At 38.6% G+C, this 25308-nt stretch overlaps 1 protein-coding gene across 1 annotated transcript in view; it reads right to left on the reverse strand.

Moving 5' to 3' along the window:
• The window catches only part of SYCP2L (synaptonemal complex protein 2 like), a 78110-nt gene that overhangs the window by 41344 nt on the left and 11458 nt on the right, over window positions 1–25308 (reverse strand). Inside the window, exons 7-15 of the mRNA XM_070403729.1 lie at window positions 24686–24771; window positions 24490–24575; window positions 21082–21116; window positions 20092–20234; window positions 18500–18552; window positions 17827–17872; window positions 12669–12761; window positions 12509–12569; window positions 4336–4478 (exon numbers count right to left, since the gene is read on the reverse strand). Coding sequence (XP_070259830.1) covers window positions 4336–4478; window positions 12509–12569; window positions 12669–12761; window positions 17827–17872; window positions 18500–18552; window positions 20092–20234; window positions 21082–21116; window positions 24490–24575; window positions 24686–24771 — 746 coding nt within the window. The remainder of the gene's footprint in view (window positions 1–4335; window positions 4479–12508; window positions 12570–12668; window positions 12762–17826; window positions 17873–18499; window positions 18553–20091; window positions 20235–21081; window positions 21117–24489; window positions 24576–24685; window positions 24772–25308) is intronic.

The following is a 25308-nucleotide window of genomic DNA, read 5'->3' on the forward strand; positions in this document are numbered from 1 at the left end:
ACATAGTTCTTAAAGCACTTGCACATGCAGGCTCACCTTCCCCAGGGCCCAGCCTGGAGGCAACCCTTGAAAAAAACACAAATTTTCTGTGAAAGAAACTTATTTGTTTATATTAAAATATCAGACTGAGGGGCAGGCATCTAATTGAACACGCACCTAGGGGCCTACTGAAATATTCTCCAGGGTCAGAAGCCAAAATGCACCATCTTTCCACTCTAGAGTCCCTTTCTCCAGCTTGCCAATGTCTCCTGGAAAGGAGCTTGTACTCTCATCTAGTGCCCTGGTTTTTGCAGCTGCCATGCAGGGGACACCTCAACATTCCCTGGCTCTAGTGGCCAGCAGGGCTTAATCTCATGGGTCCCTCCGGACTGCAGCCACTGAAGAGAGAGTTCTTAACCAGCTACCAACCCAGGACACAGCAGCGACACAAAAGACTGAGATGTCCAGTCCTTCTGTGAAAGAGGCCTATTGCTTATCTTCATAGCTGCTGCCTGAGAGGCAGGTTTCTAATTAAACACACACCTTAGGGCCGACTGTATATAAACCTCTCCAGAGAACTTGGAGGGCAGATGCTATCTTCATACTCTCCCTCCACCTGCCCCAGAGCACCAGGATCTCCCAGAGGGCAGCTTGTACGTGCATCTGGTGCCTCAGGTTTGGAGGTTGCCACTGGATTGCCTGGTTCTGATGGCCAGCAGGGCTTGCATTCCTGTGTCCCATAGGACTATAACAACTGGGGAGACCATCCCTAGAGCACAGCACATTCCGCAGACTAAAGTATACCCCCAGTCTTTCTTTAAAAAAGGCCAATTTGCTTTCCTGAAGCACTGACAAGAGAGGCAGATTTTCTGGATAGGCACATGTATAGAGGCTACTGAGGTACTCTCTAAAACAGAGGCCCAGAGATGCTACCTTCGCACTTTTGCTCTGCTTCACTACAGATCTCCAGTATCTGCCAGAAAGGAGATTGTGCCACCACTTAGCACCCCAATTTTTGTGGCTGCTACCCAGGGGACACCTCTAGATCACCTGGCTCTAGTGGATAGTGGGGCTTACACTCACAGTCCCACGGGGGTGGGGGATATATATATATATATATATATATATTTGCACACTTAAAAAGCTGTTTGTTGATGGTCTGTTTTCCAATCAGCCTAAATCTAGGTGTTGATTGAAATCTTCCCCTTTGGGATACAGACAACTCTTGACACAACCTCAAATACTAGGAGCCACTGAAAATAAAAAAGACTGCTTGGGCAACCACAGGATTGAGAGACAACTAAAAGCTAGGGCAAGGTTGAGCAACAAGGCTAATCTCCTCATGAGGCCACTCCTTCAGATTGGGAGAGGTGGCTGTTTGATCTAATGCATAGAAACCAACACAGAGAGTTAAGGAAAATGAAGAAACAAAGGAATATGTTCCAAATGAAAACAAAATACACCTTAGAAGAAGACCTTAATGAAAAGAAAGTAAGTGATTGACCCGATAAGCAGTTCAAAATAATGGTCATAAGAATGCTCACCAAATGTGGAAGAATAATGGAGGAACATAGTGAGACCTTAAAAAAAGATGTAAAAAAATAAGGAAGTACCGAATAGAACTCACAGACCTTAATACAGTAACTAAACTGAAAAATACACTACAGAGGTCCAACAGCAGATTAGATGAAACAGAAGAAAGGATCAGTGAACAGGGCAAGGCAGTCGAACTCACCCAACCAGAGCAGCAAAAAGAAAAAGAATGAAAAAAGTGAGGATAGTGTAAAGGACTTACGGAGCAACATCAAGCAGACAGACATTCATATTACAAGGGTTCCTGGAGGAGAAGAAAGAGAGAAAGGGATAGAAACTTTATCTGAAGAAATAATGACTGAAAACTTCTCTAACCTGGAGTAGGAAATAGACATCCAAATTCAGAAAACCAAAGAGATTAAAAAGAAGAGAGAGAGAGAGAGAGAGAGAGAGAGACCATGACACATTATAACTAACGTGTCAAAAATTAAAGACAAAAAGAGAATCATAAAAGTAGCAAGAGAAAAATAATTTGTTACACAAGGGAACCTCTCTAAGACTCAGTTTTCTCAATTAAACTTTGCAGGCCAAGGGTGTGTGGCACAATACATTAAAAGTGCTGAAAGACAAAAATTCCAACCAAGAATACCCGACTGACAATGCTATCATACAGAATTGGAGATAAAGTGTTCCAGACAAGCTAAAGGAGTTCATCATTATTAAACCATCTTTACAAGAAATGTCAAAGGGACTCTCTGAGCTTAAATGAAAGGGTGCTAATTAGTAACAGGAAAATATACAGCCCGGCTGGCTCAGTGGTTAAGCATCAACCTATAAACTAGGTAGTCACGGTTCAATCCCTGGTCAGGGCATATGCTCGAGTTAAGAACTCAATCCCCAGTGTGGGAGATGCAGGAGGCAGCTGATCAATGATTCTCTTTCCCTCTCCCTTTCTCTCTGAAATCAATAAAAATATTTTTTTTAAATGGTGGTGGGTTCAACTCCTGGCCAGGGCACATACCCTGGTTGCAAGTTTGATCCCCAGTCAGGGTGTGTGGGAGGCAACTGATCGATGTTTCTCTCTCACATCGATGTTTCTCTCTCTCTCTCTCTCTCTCTCTACCTTCTTCTCTCTAAAATCAATTGTAAAAATATATAAAACTATTAATTATTGATAAAAGTAAATATATAGTAAAATTCAGAATAATCTAATATTATAATTATTTATAAAGTTAATATGAAAGCTAAAAGACAAAAGTAGTAAAAATAACTATAATACTTTGTTAAGGGAACACAAAATAAAAAGTTGTAAATTTTAACATCAAAAAAATAAAATGTGGGGAAAAGAATAAAAATGAAGAGCATTAGAATATAATCAAACTTAAATTATTATCAACTTAAAAATAAGCTGTTATAAGTTGTTTTATATAAGCCTCATGGTAACAAAGCAAAAACGTATAGACACAAAAAGGAAAAAGGAAACTAAGCATAATACTACAGAAAATCAACAAATCACACAGGAATAGAGCGAGAGAAGAAAAGAACAGAGGGTGTACAAAACAGCCAGAAAGCAATTTACAAAATGGTGATCAGTATGTACCTATCAATAACTTTAAATATAAATGAATTCAATTCTCCAATTGAAAGACATAAAGTGGCTGAATAGATAAAGAGAGAGAGAGAGAGATCCATCTATATGGGCACACATAGCCTGACAGTGAAGGAATGGAAAAAAATATTCCATGCAAATGGAAACCAAACAAAAGCTGGGGTAGCTATATCAGACAAAATAGATTTTAAAACAAAGACTATCATAAGAGACAAAGAAGGTCATTATATAATGATAAAGGGATCAATCCTACAACACAATGTAATATTTAAAAATATTTATGCACCTAACATATTAACCTACCTATATAAAACAAATATTAACAAACCTAAAGGAGAAATAGACAAAAACTACATATTTGAAAATTACTAAGAAAGTAAATTAAAAGTTCTCCTCACAAGAAAAAAAATCTTTATGGCAACGGCTGTTAACTAGACTTGTTGTGGTCATTTTGCTATATATTCAAATGCTGAATCATTATGTTGTACACCTGAAACTAATACAGTCATGCACCACTAATGATGGGGATGTGTTCTGAGAAATACATTAGGTGATGTGTTTGTTATGCGAACATCATTGAGTGCACTTACACAAACCTAGGTGGTATAGCCTACTACACATCTGTGCTATATTATATAGCCTATTGTTCTTAGGCTACAATCCTGTATAGCATGTTACTGTATAAAACAACATGAGATTAAAACAAACACAACATGAAATGATTCAAGCAAAAGACACAATAAGCCTCAGATGTATGAGGTTGCTGCCAATGTAACACAGCATACTGTTTAACAGCAAACTTTTTTCTTAATAAAGAGAAAGAATACTCTGACAAAAAAATATAGTATAGTAAATTTATAAATCAATAATATTGTTGTTTATTATCATCATCAAGGATTATGTGCTACACTTTTATGCAACTGGCTGTAGGTTTGTTTACATCAACATCATTACAAATGCATTGCACTATGATGATGTTATGAGTGTTATGCTGTCACTAGGTGATAGGAATTTTTCAACTCCATTATAATCTTATGGGACCACCTTCATCTATGTAGTCTGTCACTGACTGAAAAATTATTATGCAACACATGACTGTATAATATTATGTCGATTATATTTCAATTTTTAAAAAAGAACCAACATGGAAATTTAAGAGACATGAAAACATACTAAAACACAGTCAAATAATTAAAGAGAATTAAACCTGCCACCTGTTTGTCTTCTCCTAAAGCTTTAACAGAAGCTTGTGATATGTTGAATTGCAAATCAAAATGAATTTCTACTTTCCTCACTTCCTTGTTTCCAATATTAATAGGCTTCAAGTAAATGATGAACATCTTTTTCTTTTCAGTTTCTAGCAAAAAATAAAATATACCAATGTATATCAGCACATTGAAAGTTTGTATTTTATAATTTTAAATAAGTACACTGAGATATTTGTCAATAGTCCAGTTTTTTCTGCAATGAGTAGTTGAAAAGAAATCATACTTTTAGAAGTTACATAAGCCAAAACTCAACCCCCTGTACCTGTGGTCGGCAAACTGCAGCTCGCAAGCCACATGCGGCAATTTGAGTGTGGCTCTTCCTAAGCCTTAGGAGTACCCTAATTAAGTTAATAAGAAAGTACCTACCTATATAGTTTAAGTTTAAAAAATTTGGCTCTCAAAAGAAATTTCAATCGTTGTACTGTTGATATTTGGCTCTGTTGACTAATGAATTTGCCGACCACTGCCCTATATCATCTCTGATATTCTTTCTTAATATGAACAATGATTTTGTTTGTTACAACCACGTTAGAAAAATTAAAGTACTGATTTTGTTTCTCCCTCGCCCCCATGTTTTTCTTTTCCTTAAGGATTCTAGTTCTAGGATCCATTTTCTTAAGTCAAAATTTCACAGTTAAAAACAAACAAACCTGAGAAACTAACCTGTAGGCAAAAAAGTTGTTCACTTTTTTAAATTGTTGTTCACTTCATTAAATTATAGAACTTTTACTCACAGATGCATTTAAATGCAGGTTAAATGGATAATATTTTCTTCCTGCTACCCCCAAATTACACTCAACATTAAAGCTGTTTATAGCTTGCCACCAGCATTATTCTGGTAGTCTTGTCAGTGTTAAATCTGTCTGTGGTTTTTTGTTTTTTTTATTTTAAAGTCTAATTTTAGGATAGATTAATTCAGATGTGTACCAGTGTGCATTTTGCAAAATGTTCTTCATTAAAAAAATTTGTTTGTAAATTATCCATTGTTTTTGAGTATGCCCAGTTGATGCGATAAAATTTTCATTGTCATATAAAACCTTGGTGATCAAACACAGATATTGTGAAGCTTTGTGAATTTTAAAAGTGCAAAATAAAGCAACAAAGTTTAAATAATTTTTAAAAAGTTACTTAGTTATTTTTATTAGATTCACGTGTGTGTTTATAGACACACAAATGAAGTGGTTAATCTGACAGAAATAGAAAGTAACTAATCTTAGCAGCATAGCAATGGAGATGTCCTTATCTATTGAAACCATTTTTCAAAGAGCATTCTGTGAATACAAAGCTATCATATGTAACAGGTATTTAACTTCCCAATATATTAAGCACAACATTCATTCTCATTCTTCCTCTCTCCCAGATCCCACTTATTTCTAAAATTCAAATTCAATGTCACTGTTTGCAATGTGCAAAGTGGAATAATCCACCTTCCTTTCAATAGCCTCCACTTAAACAGGAGAAATGGAAACATCATAGAGACAGGCCTGTTTCTTAGACAACAGTCTCCGTGAGGGGCCCCCTTCCAAGACACCAGCCCTTTAATGACAAATAGTAATTGATTTAAAACAGAAAATAGCTTAGACCAGCAATTTTCAAATGGTGTGCTGCAAGAATTTTTAAAACATGCAATACCTGACTATTTAGTCAGAGGTACTGACTTATTTTCCCTTAGATCGTCAAATAAAAAAAATGACAACAGCCAACACAACAATAGCTGTCCAGTGTGAATGCCCTGTCTTTTATGTAGATCATATAAAAGAGTTGCATCTTATTGGTCACCTAGAATAATAAGGTTGCATCTAATTGGTTAATTCTTGGTACCAGAAATCCTTATATACAAATATAGGCACCTGATTTTTTTAAAAATCACTTTGGAACAAAAATTATAGGTAATTACTATGAGTTTTTTTAATTAATCAGTCAAAATTATACCTATTTTTTATTGAATCAACAAAAAATATCATGTATTTTTGTGTATGCTGCAGAATTTTAGTAATCAGTTTAGTTCATTTCCATGAAATGAAAAAAGGTTGAAAATTACTGGCTAAGCCCTATCCGGTTTGGCTCAGTGGATAGAGCGTCGGCCTGCGGACTAAAGGGTCCCAGGTTCGATTCCGGTCAAGAGCATGTACCTTGGTTGCGGCCACATCCCCAGTAGGGGGTGTGCAGGAGGCAGCTGATCGATGTTTCTCTCTCATTGATGTTTCTACCTCTCTATCCTTCTCCCTTTCTCTCTGTAAAAAATAAATAAAATATTTTTAAAAAAAAAAGAAAGAAAATTACTGGCTAATAATTCAAGGAGAGTCCAAGAATAAGCCACAGTAAGTACATGCTGAGTTGGAAGCAGCAGGAGAGAAAAGAGGAAAGTCTATGAAAGAATAGGCAAAGCTAACAGTCACAAATTGATGAGGACAGAAAGAGGAAAAAAGAATGAGACACACCTAGGTCTAGATTTATGGGTACTGAGTACTTATAATATGGCTAGTACAAATCGAAGTGCACCATAAGCATAAAATACACATCAGTTTGTGAAGACTTAGTACAAAAAAAGAGAAAGTAAAATATCTCATCAATTTTTCATTTTAATTACATATTTAAATGTTAATATTTTGGATATATTGGGTTAAATGTATATTATTAAAATAACTTCTTAATGTGGCTATGTGAAAATTTAATATTAAATATGTGGCTCATACTGTGTTTCTATAGGACAATGTTGGTATAGAGACAACCTCAGCAATCCCCCCAAACACCAATCTTACTGGACATCTAGTCACTACAGGAAAAGTCTATGAAACACTGCAACAAAAGTAATTCAAACTATATCTAAAAATATAAACAGCTATTTGGGATGTAGAGCTCAATGCAAACATACAAGGGCATTAAGGTTCAGAAGAAATTATCTCAGGGCTGCACCAAGCACTCAATGTACTACTAAAACATTGCCAAGTGCTTAGCAAGAAGTTGCATATAAAACTAAGGTGTTGCTTGGAGAGTTTGCTAAACAATCTTTAGTTTCCTTGGCTAAAATAGCCCTAGCTAGTTTTGCTCAGTGGATAGAGCACCAGCCTGTGGGCTGAAGGTCCCGAGTTCGGTTCTGGTCAAGAGCACATGCCCAAAGTTGTGGGCTCAATCCCCAGTTGGGGCGGGGGGGTGGGGGTGGGGCGCCGCGGAATGCAGGAGGCAGCCTATCAATGATTCTCTCTTATCATTGATGTTTCTATGAAACTCTCTCTCCCTCTCCCTTCCTCTTTGAAATCAATAAAAATATATTTTTAAAAAGTAAAAATAGAAAATAATACCTACCTCCTTCAAACACTTGTGAGGCACTTTGTAAATTATGGAGTCTCACAGAAATGTGATATATTAGTGAAGTATAGAATATTAACTTGGCAAGTTAGCTCCTGAAAACTATTACAGTAGCAAGGTTTGGAGTTCAGGAACTTAAACTAAGAAAAACAATGTTAGGGCTACCACAGTCAGAAAATCCACGGAAGTCCTTCCAAAATAATGACTTAGAGTAAATATCAACAATATTTTATATATCTGAAATTAACAGTAACAGGTAATGACAACATAAATTATTCTTAATTTATATTTATGATTATACTTAATTCACATTTCTAGTAAGTTATTTATAAACCCCTTCTGTTTCCTACAGGTAGGTGATACTCCCGACTAATGTATCCTATCTTTCCAATTCTGTGATTGTGTAACTCTAGCTCTTCTCATCTGTGACACAATAAGAACTATACATTTGGCCTCTGCCCAGACTCCTGACACAGGGCTCCTAAAAACCTTTGTAATTCGCTAGAAGCATCTTTTCTTCTAATATTTGGTCTCTGACCCCTATTCCTAACACAAGAGCTAAGACCCTTAGAATCCCTGGAGTGAAGAGTGTCTTTTGTATGCTAATGAGGTGACTGGTGGCTCCTAGAGCAGCAGGATGGTGGCCAGTCCCAGAAAGACTAAGTCACCATTTGAGGGTTGGAACTTTCAGACCCCATTCCTCAACCTCCAGGAAGGGGAAAGGGGCCAGAGATTAAGTTAATAATCTATCGTGCCTTTGTGATAAAGCCTCCATAAAAATTCCTAAAGTAGGGGCTCATAGAGCTTTCAGGTTAACACCTCCTTGGATCAGGAGGGTAGAGCAACCCAATTTCTCAGGGACAGGAGCTCCTATGCTCAGGATACTTCTGGATCTCGCCCTATGTACCTCTTTACCTGGTTCTTCATCTGTATCCTTGATTGTATTCTTTATAATAAACTTGTAATTTAAATAAGTGTTTCCCTGAGTCCTGTGAGCCAATATAGCAAATTATCAAACCCGAGGAGGTTGTGAGAACCCACGATTTGTAGCAAATGGGTCAGAAGTTGACAGGTGGCCATCTGGTGTGCCAGCATAGTAAGCTAGGGAAATCCCTGGGCAAGTGGAATGGGGAAACTGAGACAACAAAATTAAACAAGACCAAACGCTTTGGGCAGCTTGCAGTCAGCTTCTGAACTGCAAGATCTTATCTTCCCCAACTAAGGACACTTGAAAGCAATTCCTTAACCAGAGAGTACAGAGCTTGAATCACCCTGGCCTGGGAAAACAGAGGACACAGACCCAATTAAATGCCATTTGTGCCAGCTAAACCCAAGGACAGATGAAGTCTTGGAGACAAATAACAAAAATCCAAAAGCATTTGGATGGTATTACTTGAGGGGGGAATGTCAGGCAGGATAAAATAGCTGTCAGGGCAGCAGGAGGGGAAGGGATGAAAAGGGGGAGTTTATCTCACCCACTGAACAAAGAAGTCAGCCCTCTTGGGACTTGCAAAGACAACATGGTCAGATGTTCTCATAAATTCTGGGGAAAGCTGCAACAATGTAAAAGGGGAACCTTGAAATCTAGTCTATCTGACAGGAGAACCTTGAAACCTATGGGGGGGGGGGAGTATAGAACCCTTGAACCCCCACCAAGTGGGGCACTCAGACTAGCTGAGTTGCCTGCTTGTGCCTTATGCCATGTGTATTCTTTTTTTGTTGTTGTCTCACCCCTGGATATTTTTCCATTGATTTTTAGAGAGTGGAAGAGAGAGAGAGAAAGACAGAGAGAAACACTGATGTGAGAGAAACACATCAATTAGTTGCCTCCTGCACATACCCCAACCAGGGCCCGGGCCAGGGAGGAGCTCGCAAGCAAGGTACATGCCCTTGACTGGAATTGAACCCGGGACCCTTTGGTCTGCAGGCCGACGTTCTATCCACTGAGCCAAACCAGCTAGGGCTGCCAAGTGTATTCTTAATAAATCTCCTTGCTTTATTTCAATACTCCTTTCTGTCACTCATCTGAATTCTTTCTTGTGAGTGTAATAAAAACTGAGGAGGAGAGAGCCACCTGTGACTCGAGTGGCTCTCTGGAAATACTGGGACTTATGATTAGTAGGGGAAGTCTTATGGGACTGAGCCCTCAAGGTGTGAGGTCTGTACTAACTCCAGGTAGGTAGCATCAGAATTGCTTGCAGTGGTTCTCAACCTTCTGGCCCTTTAAATACAGTTCCTCATGTTGTGACCCAACCATAAAATTATTTTCGTTACTACTTCATAACTGTAATGTTGCTACTGTTATGAATAGTAATGTAAATATCTGATATGCAGGATAGTCTTAGGCGACCCCTATGAAAGGGTCATTCGACCGCCAAAGGGGTCGCAACCCACAGATTGAGAACCGCTGGCTTAATGTGAGGGGAAAAAAACTATGTATTTGGTGTCAGAAGTGTTATGAGTGTGCAGTTTTCCATACTCTCTCTGTTCTTCCAACTCCAGGCTCCTCAGATGTCAATATACCTGTAATTCTAAAATCTAGGCTTCCTTCTCTTCATCTTTCCCTTCTTTCTCCCAGAGCTTCACTGGGAAATTCTCTCCTCCTCTTCTGCCATTTGCTTTCCTGCCTTGTCTATCCCTGTCCTAAAATTTCCCTTTTTTCCTAATGGTATCCAACAGGAGAAAGTAAAAATCCCTGCACATTAGAAGAAATTCTCACAAGCACTGAAAAGAACTAATACAGAACTGTGAAACATTTTGAAATGGACCAAAAAGTTTCTGGGTGCCTCTCTCAAATCCCTTTTGGGTTATCTGAGCTTTTCATTGTCTTTGAGCTATTCTACAAATCTGTGAGTTGTGGAAAACTGATCATAATAATGATAATGATTCTTGTCTCTAAAAATTAAATTTTTTATTAATTTTATCTGTGGAATAAATTGTCTAGTCTTAAACCTCTTTGTATGTTCATTTCAGCATTGCTTATATATCTATGATTTTAAATTCTCCTTTGAACTGGCTATTACATCTCATTGATTTCCTCATTAATTTGTGAATTAAATAAAATCTTCAACTCACATTCATTTAATATTTGTATGAGAATCATGATTTATCTTTTCAAAAATTACTGTTTAACAGAAAAATGAAGTTAGCTGAAATTGGTTAATAAAACTATATAGGCCCAGCCGGTGTGGCTCAGTGGTTGAGTGGTCGACCCATGAACCAGGAGATCACAGTTGGATTCCTGGTCAGGGCACATGACCAGGTTGTAGGCTCAATTCCCAGTGGGGGGAGTGCAGGAGGCAGCCAGATGATTCTCTCTGATGTTTCTATCTTTCTACTCCCTTTCTCTCTCTGAAATCAATAAAAACATATTTAAAAAAAATAAAAAATAAACATACAGGCTTCAAGTGTACAACTCAAAACATCATCTGCACACTGCATTGTGTACTCACCACCGAAAGTCAAGTCTCTTTTTGTCCCCAATTATCCCCCTTTGCCAACTTCTACCTCCTCCACACCCCAACATCCCTTTTTTAAAATATTTTTTTAATTAATTTCAGAGAGGAAGGGAGAGAGAGAGAGAGAGAGAGAGAGAGAAAACATCAATGATGAGAGAGAATCATCGATTGGCTGCCTCCTGCACGCCCCCTACTGGGGATCAAGCCCAGAACCCAGGCATGTGCCCTTGACCGGAATCGAACCCAGGACCCTTCAGTCTGCAGGCCGAAGCTCTATCCACAGAGCCAACCCAACTAGGGCCCCCCAACATCCCTTTATTTTTAAAGACCCAATTCGGGAACCCTGATAGATGTTTAAGTATGATTATAGTTGAAATGCTGACCTGCACTAACAGGTTACTTGCAGCCATCCAGAAAAGCATCACTCCTGATTTTATGTCCCTCATTCCTATCTACCAATCTGAGAAGGAAGGTGAGTGATCGAGTTTAAGAAGGGGGGGTCAGAGGGATGCTATTTAGAAAGAGGTGGCACATACCCACATAAACTCATTGATAATTACCATAAGTCTGTGGGAAGGGAAGGACAGGTACTACAGCCATTTTTTTAAATTATGGTGCAAAAAAATAACACCTACCATGTTTAAGTGTACAGTTCAGTTAGTATATATTGTTGTACAACAGATCTTTCAGAACATTTTCATTTTGTAAATCTGAAACTATACGCATTAAACAACAAGTCCCCATTTTCCCCTCCCCACAGATCCTGATAACCACCATTCTACTGCCTCTATCAATTTGAGTTCTTTAGATACCTCAGATAAGTAGAATCATACAGTATTTGTCCTTTTGTGACTAGCTTATTTCACTTAGCAAAATGTCCCCAAGGTTCATCCATGTTGTCAGAATTTCTTTCCTTTTCAAGCTGAATAATATCCCACTGTGTGTATACACCCCATTTTGTTTATTTATCCACTGATAGGCACTTAGGTTGCTTCCACCTCTTGGCTATTGAGAATAATGCTACAATGAACAGGGGTGTATAAATATCTCTTCGAGTCCTGTGTTCAGTCCTCCCAGATATATAACCAGAAGTGATATTGCTAGATCACATAGTAATTTAATTTTTAGTTTTTTAAACTAAACCATTTCTACGATGAGAAAACCAGGCAAGTAATTGAACCCCAAAGTCACAAAGCAAAGAAGCCACCAGTCCATTCCCTTGCATCCTGGTCCTAAGCACACTGCTCCTTCCACTACACTTCCACCCCAAGGCACTAAATCTGCTCTGTAATTAACTAAACATATACTGCAACTATAAACAGAAATAATACTCTGATAGTTTATCATCTTACCTATTATGCTGAAATTAATCACTGCTTCCTTCAAAAGTTTTACTGAGTCCCACAGAGCACTCTTGGGGGGAAAATAAGTGAAATTCATGAGCATATAATACATACTTGCATATGAACAATCTCTAAGTGCTTCAGTTTAAATAGAAATCAAACGTGTTACCTCGGTACTATCTATATAAAAAGTTACACTCTGACTTCCTAGGTTGAAATCAATCCAAAATTTCTCCAATTTTTCATCTGCTGGTTTTCTCATCTGTAAGATATAATTTCAGCATAAATTATACACATAAGTACCATGTCAAAGGGTCAAATGAAAAAATTTCCATTAAAAACAGAAGTGCTTTTCCTTAAACAACACCCTAACATTACAGGGTATCTCTTTATTGCCTTACTGGTTTCTGCAAACAAAGGGAAGGTCACAGTGTTATACAGTGGGGCTTTGACTTACGAGTTTAATTCGTTCCGAGACCGAGCTCGTTAAGGAGCTCTTTAACTCAAATTACTCTAACAACTCAATGCAAAAAATCAGCCGAGAGACAGCTGGTATCTCAAAAAACTCATTAATCGGGATACTCGTAAGTCAAACACCACTATCCTTAACTATTTAATATATGTTCAAATGTGTCAGAGGATTCTGTCCACATAAACTTTTTTTCCTGGTGAAATCACAAAGACAACCATTCTATGTGTAAACAATAACAATTCACACTGCATATGGATGGAAACTTCTATCAAAGGAAGTACTGTGATCAAATATAAGTGGTTATTCGCCCTCTAACTTACCGTCTATTAGAATAGAGCTAAGACCTGAAGATTTCAAATTATCTTCATTTTAGTTATTATAAAATAAATATATGCTTTAGTAAAAAGAGTCAAACAGGAGAACCAAGATGGCGGCATAGGTAAACGCCTGTACTTGCTGCCTCCCACAACCACATCAAAATTACAACTAAAATACAGAACAAAATCACAACTATCATCCAGAACCGTGGGAGAGCTGGCTGAGTGGAAGTACTACAATGAGAGAAGTAAAGAAGAAAGCACACTGAGACTAGTAGGAGGTGTGGAGGCACAAAACAGGCTGGTCCGGCACCCGCGTGTGCCACTTTTTTAATCGGGAGGGAGATCGCCTCTGCCGAGGCTGCACAGAGGAGCGAGGGGTCCCAGCCCCACAGCAGACCCCCAGCCAGGGTCCCAGAACTGGGGAACGAAGTCCCTACGGGCAATAAGAACTACAAACTGTAAAAACCAGTGTGGATGGGGGCTGAGTGATACACAGGCTGCTAGAGACCCAGCTGCTCCTCTTAAAAGGCCAGCACCATGAACTGAATTTACAAGCTCCCACTCCCTCTGAGCTCCAGTGCCGGGCAAGGCTCTGGGAGACCCAGACACATATGACAAGAAACCGGACTGTCTGCAGGAACTCAGGGGCAGATTTCTTCCAGAGGCAGGTGCTTGCAGTGGTCATTGTTCCCATGCTCAGACCTCCCTGGTGCAGGGCTGACTGGCAGCCATTTCTGTTTGCTCCGACCTGGTGATTCCCTGAGACCCCACCCCACCCAATTTACAACCCCACCCAAGCTGTGTGCAGCAGCTTTTGCAAATGAACGGTCTATCTATCCTTTCTGAAGCTAAAACTCTGTCAAACAAGCTGCAGCTGGGTCAGAGAGCTCCAAACCTATCAATGAAAGGCCTAAAACCGAGCACCAGCACCAGCCTGCCTTGCTTCACAGCTGGGCCTCGTCTGGGCATTTCCAAACCTGATACAAAGAGGAGGAACCTGCAGATTTCTCTGTAGCTACTGCTGGATGGCCCAGGCAGTGGCTGACTTTGCACCTCCCTGGAGACCCAAGAGCCAGTGTACTGGTGGTCAGTGTGAGACCATACCAGATTACAACTCTTCACATCCATAAGCGACACACTCAAGGGCTAGACTCAGTGAGCACCAAAGCCCCACTGAAGCAAGTTCTGCTCCATAAGGGTGTCTCCAGCACAGCAGCTCTCCCACTGTAGTCGCAGCTGGTCCCCACAGCCAATTGGCCTGGAGGTCAATTCCTCCCAGTGACACCAACAGCAATCAAGGCTCAACTACAACAAAACTGTGCATACAACCCATAAAGGGGAGCACCAAGAGTGTCCACCTCAGGTTATTGGGGAGGCTGAGCCACTGGGCCCTATAGGACACCTACCACACAAGGCCACTCTATAAACTCAAGGAGACTTAGCAGCTACCCAACACATAGAAACAAACACAGGGAAGCAGCCAAAATGTGGAGACAAAGAAACATGTCATAAATGAAAGAAATGGATGAAAGAAAACTACTGGATATAGAGTTCAAAACCACAGTTATACAGTTACTCAAGAATCTTCTAGAAACCTTCAAGGAACTTAGTGAGACTTTCAAGGATCTTAATGAGAATGCCCAAAAAATGGAAAAGGACCAGTCAGAAATTAAGCATACACTGACTGAAATAAAGAATAATATACAAGGATTCAATAGTAGATTAGAGGATCCTGAGAATCAAATCAATGATTTGAAATATGAGGGAGCAAAAAACACCCAACCAGAAGAGCAAAAGGAAAAAAGAATCCAAAAATATGAAGATAGTGTAAGGAGCCTGTGGGACAACTTCAAGCGTACCAATATTCGAATTATGGGGGTGCCAGAAGAAGGCAGAGAGCAAGATACTGAGAAACTATTTGAAGAAATAATAACAGAAAACTTCCCCCTACCTGGTGAAAGAAATAGAGTTACAAGTCCAGAAAGCGCAGAGAACCCCAAACAAGAGGAATCCAAAGAGGACCACACCAAGACACATCATAATTAAAATGCCAAGGGCAAAAGACAAAGAGAGAATCTTAAAAGCAGTAAGAGAAAAACAGTTAGTTACTGTGCCGAGCCAGCTCAGCCAAGGGTTCAAAAGCCTGAGTGAGGGCGGCAAATGGATGAAGAAAAGACAGACAAAGAGAATAAGCTGGGTCTAGGGCAGTGATGGTGAACCTATGACACGCGTGTCAGAGGTGACACACGAACTCATTTTTTTGGTTGATTTTTCTTTGTTAAATGGCATTTAAATATATAAAATAAATATCAAAAAATATAAGTCTTTGTTTTACTATGGTTGCAAATATCAAAAAATTTCTATATGTGACACGACACCAGAGTTAAGTTAGGGTTTTTCAAAATGCTGACACGCCGAGCTCAAAAGGTTCACCATCACTGGTCTAGGTGGATCTTCCTGTGCCTGGCTGAGGCCACAGAGAGAGATCCAGAGGCAAGCTAAGCCTTTATTTTATAGTCAGAGGTAAACAAGGTAGTGGTTACCATAGTTACACTATTCTTGTGAGTTTCACTTGTTTTGGCAGCACTTGCTGCACCTTCCACAGCCCATTAGCTACCTAGGAAGGATCTAGGAAGCATCATAAGGTCAAGCCTAATTATGCTAAGAGGACTGTGCCCTCTAAGCTGGGACTTGTTTGTGGCTTTGCCAACAGATCAGTCCGAGGCTTAACCCTATAGCTGCGCCCTACAAGTTACCTAGAAGGGAGTGCCCATATGATTGTCAGCTGATTTCTCAACAGAAACTATGCAAGCCAGAAGGGAGTGGCAAGAAATATTTAAAGTGATGAATAGCAAGAACCTACAACCAAAAGCTATCATTTAGAATTGAAGGTCAGATAAAAAGCTTCACAGACAAGAAAAAGCTAAAGGAGTTCATCACCACCAAACCAGTATTATATGAAATGCTGAAAGGTGTTCTTTAAAAAGAAGAAGAAGAAGAAAAAGATTAAAAAAAAATATGAACAACAAAGTGACAACAAATACATATCTATCAACAACTGAATCTAAAAATCAAATGAATAAAAAATCTGATGAATAAAGTGGTGAATGGAATAGAATCAAGGGCATGGAAATGGAACAGACTGATGATTCTCAGAGGGGAGAGGGTGTGGCGGGGGGGTGCGGGAAGAGATTAGAAAAAGATCTTATATGCATGTAAGCATTACATATGGATATAGACAATAGAGTGGCAATAGCCTGGTGTGGGGTGGGAACCAGGTGGAGGTAAGCTATTGGGGGGGGGAGGAGATGGACATCTGTAATAATATCAATAATAACAATTAAAAATAAAAATCTATGAAGACCAAAAGGAAACAACACAAAAGAAAAAAAAAAGAGTCAAACAGTATGGTGTTTATACAGAAACAGCAAATATCTACTTCTCTGCCACCCCCGACTTCCCAGAGGTACCTTCACTTAGGCACCATTAACAATGCCTTTGTTTTCTCCCAGACGTATTGTAGACATATATCAGGAAATATAATTTTTATTCCACAACAGTGAAGCACACATTAGATTTACCATTGTACCACCTGGTTTTCCAATAAACAGTATTTCTTGGACACCCTTTCATCACATATCCCTACTTTCTGATAGCTATAGAGTTAAAATAAAGGTTTTAACCCACAATGTATGTTACTAGAAGCCAGTGTAAGAGCCCTGATTATAGTTGATGGAAATTCTGAAGTCCAAGAAAGAAGAACCAAACAGAGATTAGATTCCCCAGACAATTAGAAGGAAAAATAGAATTTAGATATAGAAGTCAGGCTACCAAAACCAGTTCTAGAGAGAAATTTGTAGTGTAGTCATGAGTTACAGATGCAGTTCACAGAGGCCAAGAAAGGGGTTCTGAACCCAAAACAAAGAAATGGTTAATTAGGACATTCTGAAGACATGGTCCAGGAAACCCCCGATAGAGTCAAGGGTCAGATACCTTTAAAGATTTTATGCCAAAATTGAGATGTTGCGGGGTGGGGCACCTTAACTATGAAGGACCTTGGAAATCAAAGGAAGGAGTAAAAAGAGGCTGCTCAATTTGGGACTGTAAAGTACAAAATAAAATTATTTAGAAAAAAAGTGTCCCCAATTTGCTGGAGATGGAGTAAGAAGCATCAACTGTGTGAAGAAGCAAAATAGTTGCTCTTTTCTCTTTTATCCAGACATGAATAATGTTAACTACTAACAGAGCAAAATAAGGCTAGGTTCCTGTAATTGAGCTCATGAACACATCTACACCCTAAAATATCTTGATCTAATAACAGCAGGACACTTACACTTACCGGTAATGCACCGCAGTCACAGCATGAGAGGGGACAGGGAAAGGGGGCAATAAGCTTCGGAGTTGAGACCTCGCTACAAGAAGTGAGCTTCCTTTTTAAAGAGCCCGCCTGAGTAGTAAGAGCAGCGTGACTAAGTAAACCAAATCGTGGTTTCATTACACACCACCCTCACAGCCCCCAAGAAATACAAACATACCTCATGCCAATCGGCAAAAGCGGCAATACATGGGAATGAATAGACCCTGTAAAACACTTCACAATTAAAAAGGTAATAATATGGATGCAACCCATGCACCACCTACAGATGTTCTACAAACAAGCATTTATAACTAGGGGATGCCATCAAGTCTCTTGGTACAAAGTATGGAAGAGGACCTTAAACCTGCAAGTGGAGACCCATTGTGGCTAGATTTCAAGTCTCCGTCTGTTAGCCTACAAGCCAGGTTTACCAATACCATATCTCTGCTCAGTCACTTGGCAAAATCCCCAATGAAAGGAGTGAATTTAGCAAATATCTTTTCATCACGTACTTTACTGTCCATAATACACCTCTCCCTAGTGGCCTCAAGTCTGTAGGGGATCACTCTTCATAAAATCTTCCCAGAGAACGTAATGTTAAAAATACTCCAAATCATAAATATGCTAAAAGACTGATAGAGATTATTTTTCAAAACACAAATGAATCAATAGGGAGAATGTGTCTAATCTTCTAGGTTTCTACTCAATAACTCCGTAGTACTCAATAAATTATGTATCCTATATTCTGTCCTAAAATAAAATAAAATAAATCCTAGATTTTTTTTTTTTTTTACATTAGACATTTTAAAATACATCTAGCCAATAAAATAATGCTCAGAGAAACATCTTACCTTCTTTGGTCACCAAGTCTGTTGTTTAGGTAATTGAGAAACAGCCTACTGTCCTTCAAAGTAAATAATGCAAGTTTTTTAATAGAACACCAAGATGTCTTAGTTAAATAGTACTACTCTCACCAGCATGTAAGGGCCAGTGTGTGCCTCTAAATTTCCAGGATCTAGTAATATCACAAGGCTTCACAAGGATTCATTATTATGTGCTAACTAAAATAATACTTTGTGTCATAAAGAGGCGGCTCCAGACATATGTTCTAGAAGGAGTCCCCCAGCCAGGAGATTTTCAGCTGAGGAATGTGTAGGTCTCCGAAAGTTATATGCGCAATTACATTTCTCCTGGCTAAAAGAGTAGTAACAGAAATACATCTTACTGATGAGCTGTATTACAATATGTGATTAACCCACTGGGCATCCATTTCCCTAACATCTGCCCAGCACAAGCCAACCACAAACCCATACAACTTACTGACTTTGGGTTTACCTGGGTATATTATCACCTGCCAATTTTCCTTATCCAGAATACTCTTTCCTGCTACTTCTGAGTTTTCTCTCCCAGTATATGTTCTAAGAATAAAGAATATTTTTTAGAGTTCTCCTATCCAACAGCTATTAGGAAGGTAAATGTGTTGCCTCCAAAATTCAAAAGCCAAAGAGACTCTGATCCAGGCATTTTGTCCCTTTTGTCAAAGTGAAGACTGGCTGTTGTCTTCAGTCCTTACCCTCTGTCTATATTCAGCACGAAATAGACAACGGTAATCTAAACCTTCATATAAAAACAGTTCAATTAAGAAGTTGATGGCTCTGGAGTGGGGGGTATGACTTGAAAACCAAGGTAATTACTTTTGTCTTATTTTCATCTAATTTCCATGCAGATGAGGGAATGACACAGAGGAGAAAAGAAACTAACATCTGAGTGTCCACAACATGCCTAGCACTTTCGTTTTCTCTCATTTAATTCTCTAAATATTGAGATCAGTTTCATTTTCATTTTACAGATGAAGACACTCAGGTTTCTCCTAAATCAACTTGCCAAAATGCAAGCATCAAAATACATATAAATCAGGAAGGTGGGACTCCCGGGGCTCATGGTGTTTCTATACAGATCAAACTAAATCCTGACTATTGCAGATCTGGCCATAGGCTCAAAGTCAAATATAATATATTTAATTATATATTTAAAAGTTTAGATTTAACAGAATCCTAATTGCGTAGCCATCTACCAAAAAGCTTTTGTTCAACATGAATACAGCTATAAAGAATTTTACCTATTCTGCCCTGGCTGGTGTGGTCAGTGGTTAGAGTGCCAGCCCAAGAACTGAAAGGTCTCAGTTTCAATTCCAGGTCAAGGGTACATACCTAGGTTGTCATTAACTTCCCGCACCCCCACCCCCGTCAGGGCACATGAGGGAGGCAACTAATCAATTTGTCTCTCTCACATTTCTTTCTCTCTCTCTCTCTCTCTCTCTCTCGCTCCCCCCCCGCCCTTCCACTCTCTCTAAAAATCAATGGATAACGTATCTTCAGGTGAGAATTAACAACAACAAAAATAAATATAGATTAAACAGAATTTTGAGGACCAGGAATCGCACCGTTTCAAATTCTTGTTCCTTAATTTTTTTGAAAGCTTCAGCAATGACATCATCCTCAAACCACTGATGGACAAGGTCATCCCTTGATTTTTTAGTTGTCAGTCTACACAATGCTTCAGAAAGAGCAACCTGCTGGCCATAATCTAGAGATTAAAAACATGGCAGACACAGGTAATTCTGGGCTCAAAGCAAAAGAAGAAATGAGTTCCAAAGATTATCACTTGCTCTAAGAAATTCCATCTTAGAAGCCTAGCATCGTCTTATAAGCAGCAAAATGTATCCTGGAGTAATTACAATCATTTAAATTCAATATTTAAGAAATAGTAGGAGAAAATCTAAACAGTAGGTCAGCATATAACAATTTTAAATAAATATCTTTGCATTTTATATTACATGTATTAAACATTCATCAAAAGCAGCTCATCAAATAGCCTTTAAAAAATACTTCTACTACAAAGATTAAATTCAAGACTGATTGTGGAATTTCACAGCAGATTAATAAAAACTACATATATCAACATGTTTAAATCTCAAATAATTCTAAGGATAAAAAGAAAGTTGCAGCTGTATATGTACCTCAGGATGAGATTTAGAAAATGCTTTTAAAATCGCAAAACAGTAATGTATGTTGCTTTTGAATACATAATGAAAAAGTAAAACAATATACTTAGGAATGAAAAACAAATCCAAGTCAATAAAGAGGGGATTGGGAACAGTGACATGGACCCAGATTTAGTTTTAAAAATATTTGAAACGAATGTGGCAAAATGATAATATTTGATAAAGCTGGTTGGTGAGTAAATAAGCATTCTTTAATTATTCTTTATGGTTTTTAGCATGCTGAAGTTTCTCATAGTAAATGAAAAACAAAATCCTAATTCTTATTTTCAATTTGGCCATAATTTATTCCCCATAGTTTCAAGATGCTTAAAAACAAACTAATGTCCAATATTTAATATTCTTATATTTAAAATTCTAAACATTTCTTACCACCCACAGTCAAGATTGTTCTTGCAAAATCTTTCCTGAAAAACATTTAGAAAAACTGCATTTTACAGATATGAACCTAAGTAGGCAAAACTTCACTCTATTGACATTAGAATTTAAAACCAAGATTTATGTTTTTGAAATTATTTATTTCAATTTACCATCAGCATTTTCTCAATGTCAAAAATAGATTTTTATGGCAATCTTTCTCAAGTTTGTATATTAATGACTTAAATGTACATTTTTTTAAGACACACACACACAAACACCGCTACAGTTCTAGTTCTCCTTCTGATCTCTGAGGATTCATCAAATGTTAAGATTCTGGAATTTTATAATCATCTCACCAACCTTGTGAGAATGTGTGCCCTTTTCTTAACATAGTTTAACATCTGGAAGAAATATTAACAACAGGTGCTGTGAGTCCAATGAGTTTTTTGAACTTATTTTTAAAACTGATTATATTACAGGTAGTGTGGGATTAAGTTATTGACTCCCATATTATACACAGAGTGCCCCCAACTTATAATGGTTTGACTTATATATTTTTGACCCACAATGGAGCAAAAACCATATGCATAATAAGTAACATGATATAGTCACCATTTTATTATAAAATAGGCTTTGTGTTAGATGACTGTTCCCAACTTTAGACTACATAAGTGTTCTAAGCACACCTAAGGTCGGCTAGGCTCAGCTATGATGATAGTAGGTTAGATACAGTCAATTCATTTTCAACTAATAATATTTCCAATTTATGATATGCTTACTGGGACATAACCCCATTGCAAGTAGAAGAGCATCTGTATTTAACCATTTTAATTAAATGCTAACAAGTGTGATGTAGACTTTTTTTAATGTTTGAAATAACTCTTGTTTTAAAGAACAGATTTGTTAAGAAATCTTGGAGTACTTCAGTTTCTCATAATAAATGATTGATTTGTTACTATTAAATAGAAGCCTTGAAACAGCACCACTGAGAGTTCTGCATAATTTTATACTTGCATATTTTACTTGTAACCTAGAATACTCCAAACTTTCTGGAACACACAAACAATAAGGGAGGAAGGACCACAGGATTAGACTGAAAGCTTAGGAGAAAAATTTAGTCAGCTCCAAACCCAGAACCTCCTGATCAGTTTGATGGACATTAATAAACTGTGATTTTATAATAACATCGTCATCTGCAGTTACTGTTTACAAAACTGCTTTTACCTTAAACTTTGTAGATGCTTACATTTTTTGTTTGTTTGTTTTAAGATGATGTTGGTAATTTGTGCATTTAACTCTGTTCAGAACAGAGCTAAAAGCATCGTTGTCTTCTTTCGGATTACACTCAGGCGTCTGACAGGCGGTTTGATTTTATTTTTTTTAACACACGTGAAAAAAGGTTGGAGTAACCAGACTTTCATATAAAACTTGGTGATTATCAAAGTCTAAATACACCACTAAGAATAATGATTGTGTCCTAGCCGGGTGGCTCAGTTGGTTAGAGCACTGTTCCCTGCACCTGAAGGTTTCGGGTTCCATCCTCAATCAGCACGCTTAAGGGAGGCAACCATCAATGTTTCTCTCTTGCATCGAAATTTCTCTCCCTCTCTTTCTCCCCCTTCCTCTCTCTCTAAATATATTTTTTATTTATTTCAGAAAGGGAGAGAGAGAAACATCAATGATGAGAGAGAATCATTGATAGGCTGCCTCCTGCACGCCCCCTACTGGGGATCGAGCCCGCAACTTCGGCATGTGCCCTTGGCCGGAATCAAACTTGGGACCCTTCAGTCTGCAGGCTGACACTCTATCCACTGAGCCAAACTGGCGAGGGCTCTCTCTAAAAAATCAATTAGAATGTATCCTTGGGTGAGGGTTTTTAAAAAAGAAGAATGATTTCCCTAATAAAGTGGTTCTCAACCTTCCTAATGCCGTGACCCTTTAATACAGTTCCTCATGTTGTGGTGACCCCCATTTTCATTATTACAAATTGAACATAATTAAAGCATAGTGATTAATCACAAAAACAATATGTAATTATATATGTGTTTTCCAATGGTCTTAGGCGACCCCTGTGAAAGGGTCGTTCGACCCCCAAAGGGGTCGCGACTCACAGGTTGAGAACCGCTGCCCTAATATATTCAATAAATATTTTTTAGGAAAACCTTAGTGGAAAAACTGCATCCTGCAAAGACTAGCTAAATGGACAAACATTATAGCAATGAGCTCATGCTGACCAGTCACCTCTCCCAGGCCTACACTATGGTAAACCCGGTCGCCCTTCCTCACGCAGTCATGGGTGCTTGTCACATGAAGGACTGCGTGCCACTCTGATGTCACCAATGCTAGTTAGTGGTTAGCTCACAGTCATAGGTCTAAGTTCAATTTCAAAACAGGGGCCGGTTTTGCTCTTTCCATGGTCACACATTACAATCTTCACTCCAAATTTCAATGTCCCCAAACTCATAATTGTGAGTGAGGCACCAAAATGCAAATATAAATTCCATGCCCTATTGGTATGTTAATAGTTGGTAACCTTTGTATATTTGCTCTCTACTAGGTAATGTGCTCATCACTTTCAATGGATTGCCTGATTCAACCAGTACATAACTATCAATCAGGTATTAATGTTGGCTCCATTTTATTGGCAAGCAAACCGAGGTACAGTGAGGTTAAGACTGTGCTCTAGATAATGCAATGAACATAAATGGCAAAATCAGGATCTGAAGCCAAGCAGTTTACCAGCAGGATCTGTACTCGACAGTGTCCCATGAGTAACTAGCAATTTAGTTCACAGTGACAGTGAAAAAATTATCTATAGCCTGAGAAAGCATTTTACCTCACAAACTTGATGGGGAAAAAATTATGAACCCATACTACTAAAAAACAAACACAAAAACAAAAACAAAAAAATACTACAAAAAACCCATACTTCTAAAAACAAACAAATGAAAACAGAACAGCCCTAGCTGGTTTGGCTCAGTGAATAGAGCGTCAGCCTGGGGACTGAGGGTACTGGGTTTGATTCCTGTCAAGGGTACATGCCCAGGTTGTGGGTTTGATGATCCCTAGTGGGAGGTGTGCAGAAGGCAGCTGATCAATGGTGCTCTCTCACTATTAATGTTTCTATCTCTCTCTCCTTCTCCCTTCTTCTCTGAAATCAATAAAAATATATTTTTTAAAAACCTGAGGTTTTAAAAATAAAAATAAAAAAACAACACACACACACCCCATACTACTAAAAAAGAAAAGCTTAGAAAAGGCTAGTTTTTCCCTCAGTCCTTCTTCACTGCTTAGCATAGTGCCAGACTCATTATAAGTGCAAAGCATTTGCTGAAAGAAGGAATGAAGTGATCAGACCTGAGGAGAACAAAGAGAGATTTTGCCTGACATCATCACATAGTTGAGTACAAGGTCACTTACATGAGATGACACCGGTCGTCTGATGAAGGGAGTTTTCTCTCTTCCCAAGGTACAGCATGCAAAATGCTGTTCAAAGTCATCAAAGCCTGTTCAGAGTTAGAGAAAAGCATCCATAGGGAAGAAACAAAACACGGACCAGTGCACAACCTTCTCCCAGGTTCCTACTTTGTTATCTGTTGTGTTATTTGCAACTTACCTCTTGTTGAATCAAATGATTTACTGTCTTTTCTGTCACCAGAAATCCTAAGGTAAACATGAAGGAATACAACACCTGAATTTTCCCTGAAAATATAATTTTAAAACAATCAAATGGGTGCCGGAAAGAATCAGGAAATGCCTCCTACACTGCAGGAAGAGGCAAAGACTGGAAATTACATAGTCTGCGCAAGACACCTGCTTTGAGGTCTAGAAACCACCAGGCCACGATACACTTCCACTGTGCAGACACCCACCAAGGAAAACAAGAGCAGCACATGCAAAGTGGGACTGTTGTGATATCACAGCTCAAACAAAGCCACTTTGGTCCAGACTGGGCCATGTGTAAAGGGCAGCTCCTGCACACAGTGTCCTCCTGCTTCTATGTGTTTCTTACATTTACATATTTTATAAAAATTAAAATTTTATTTTTCATTTTATTTTTAATTGATTTTAGAGAAGAAGTGAGGGGGACAGATGGAAACATTAATGATGAGAGAAATCATTGATCAGCTGCCTCCTGTACGCCCCACACTGGAGATCGAGCTTGCAACCCACGCATGTACCCTGACCGGGAATCAAACCATGACCTCCTGGTTCATAGGTCAACACTCAACCACTAAG

Source organism: Myotis yumanensis, unplaced genomic scaffold (genome assembly GCF_028538775.1).
Source record: "Myotis yumanensis isolate MYYU_CA2020_CCGP unplaced genomic scaffold, mMyoYum1.0.hap1 SCAF_2, whole genome shotgun sequence".
NCBI classification, from domain to species: Eukaryota; Metazoa; Chordata; class Mammalia; order Chiroptera; family Vespertilionidae; genus Myotis; species Myotis yumanensis.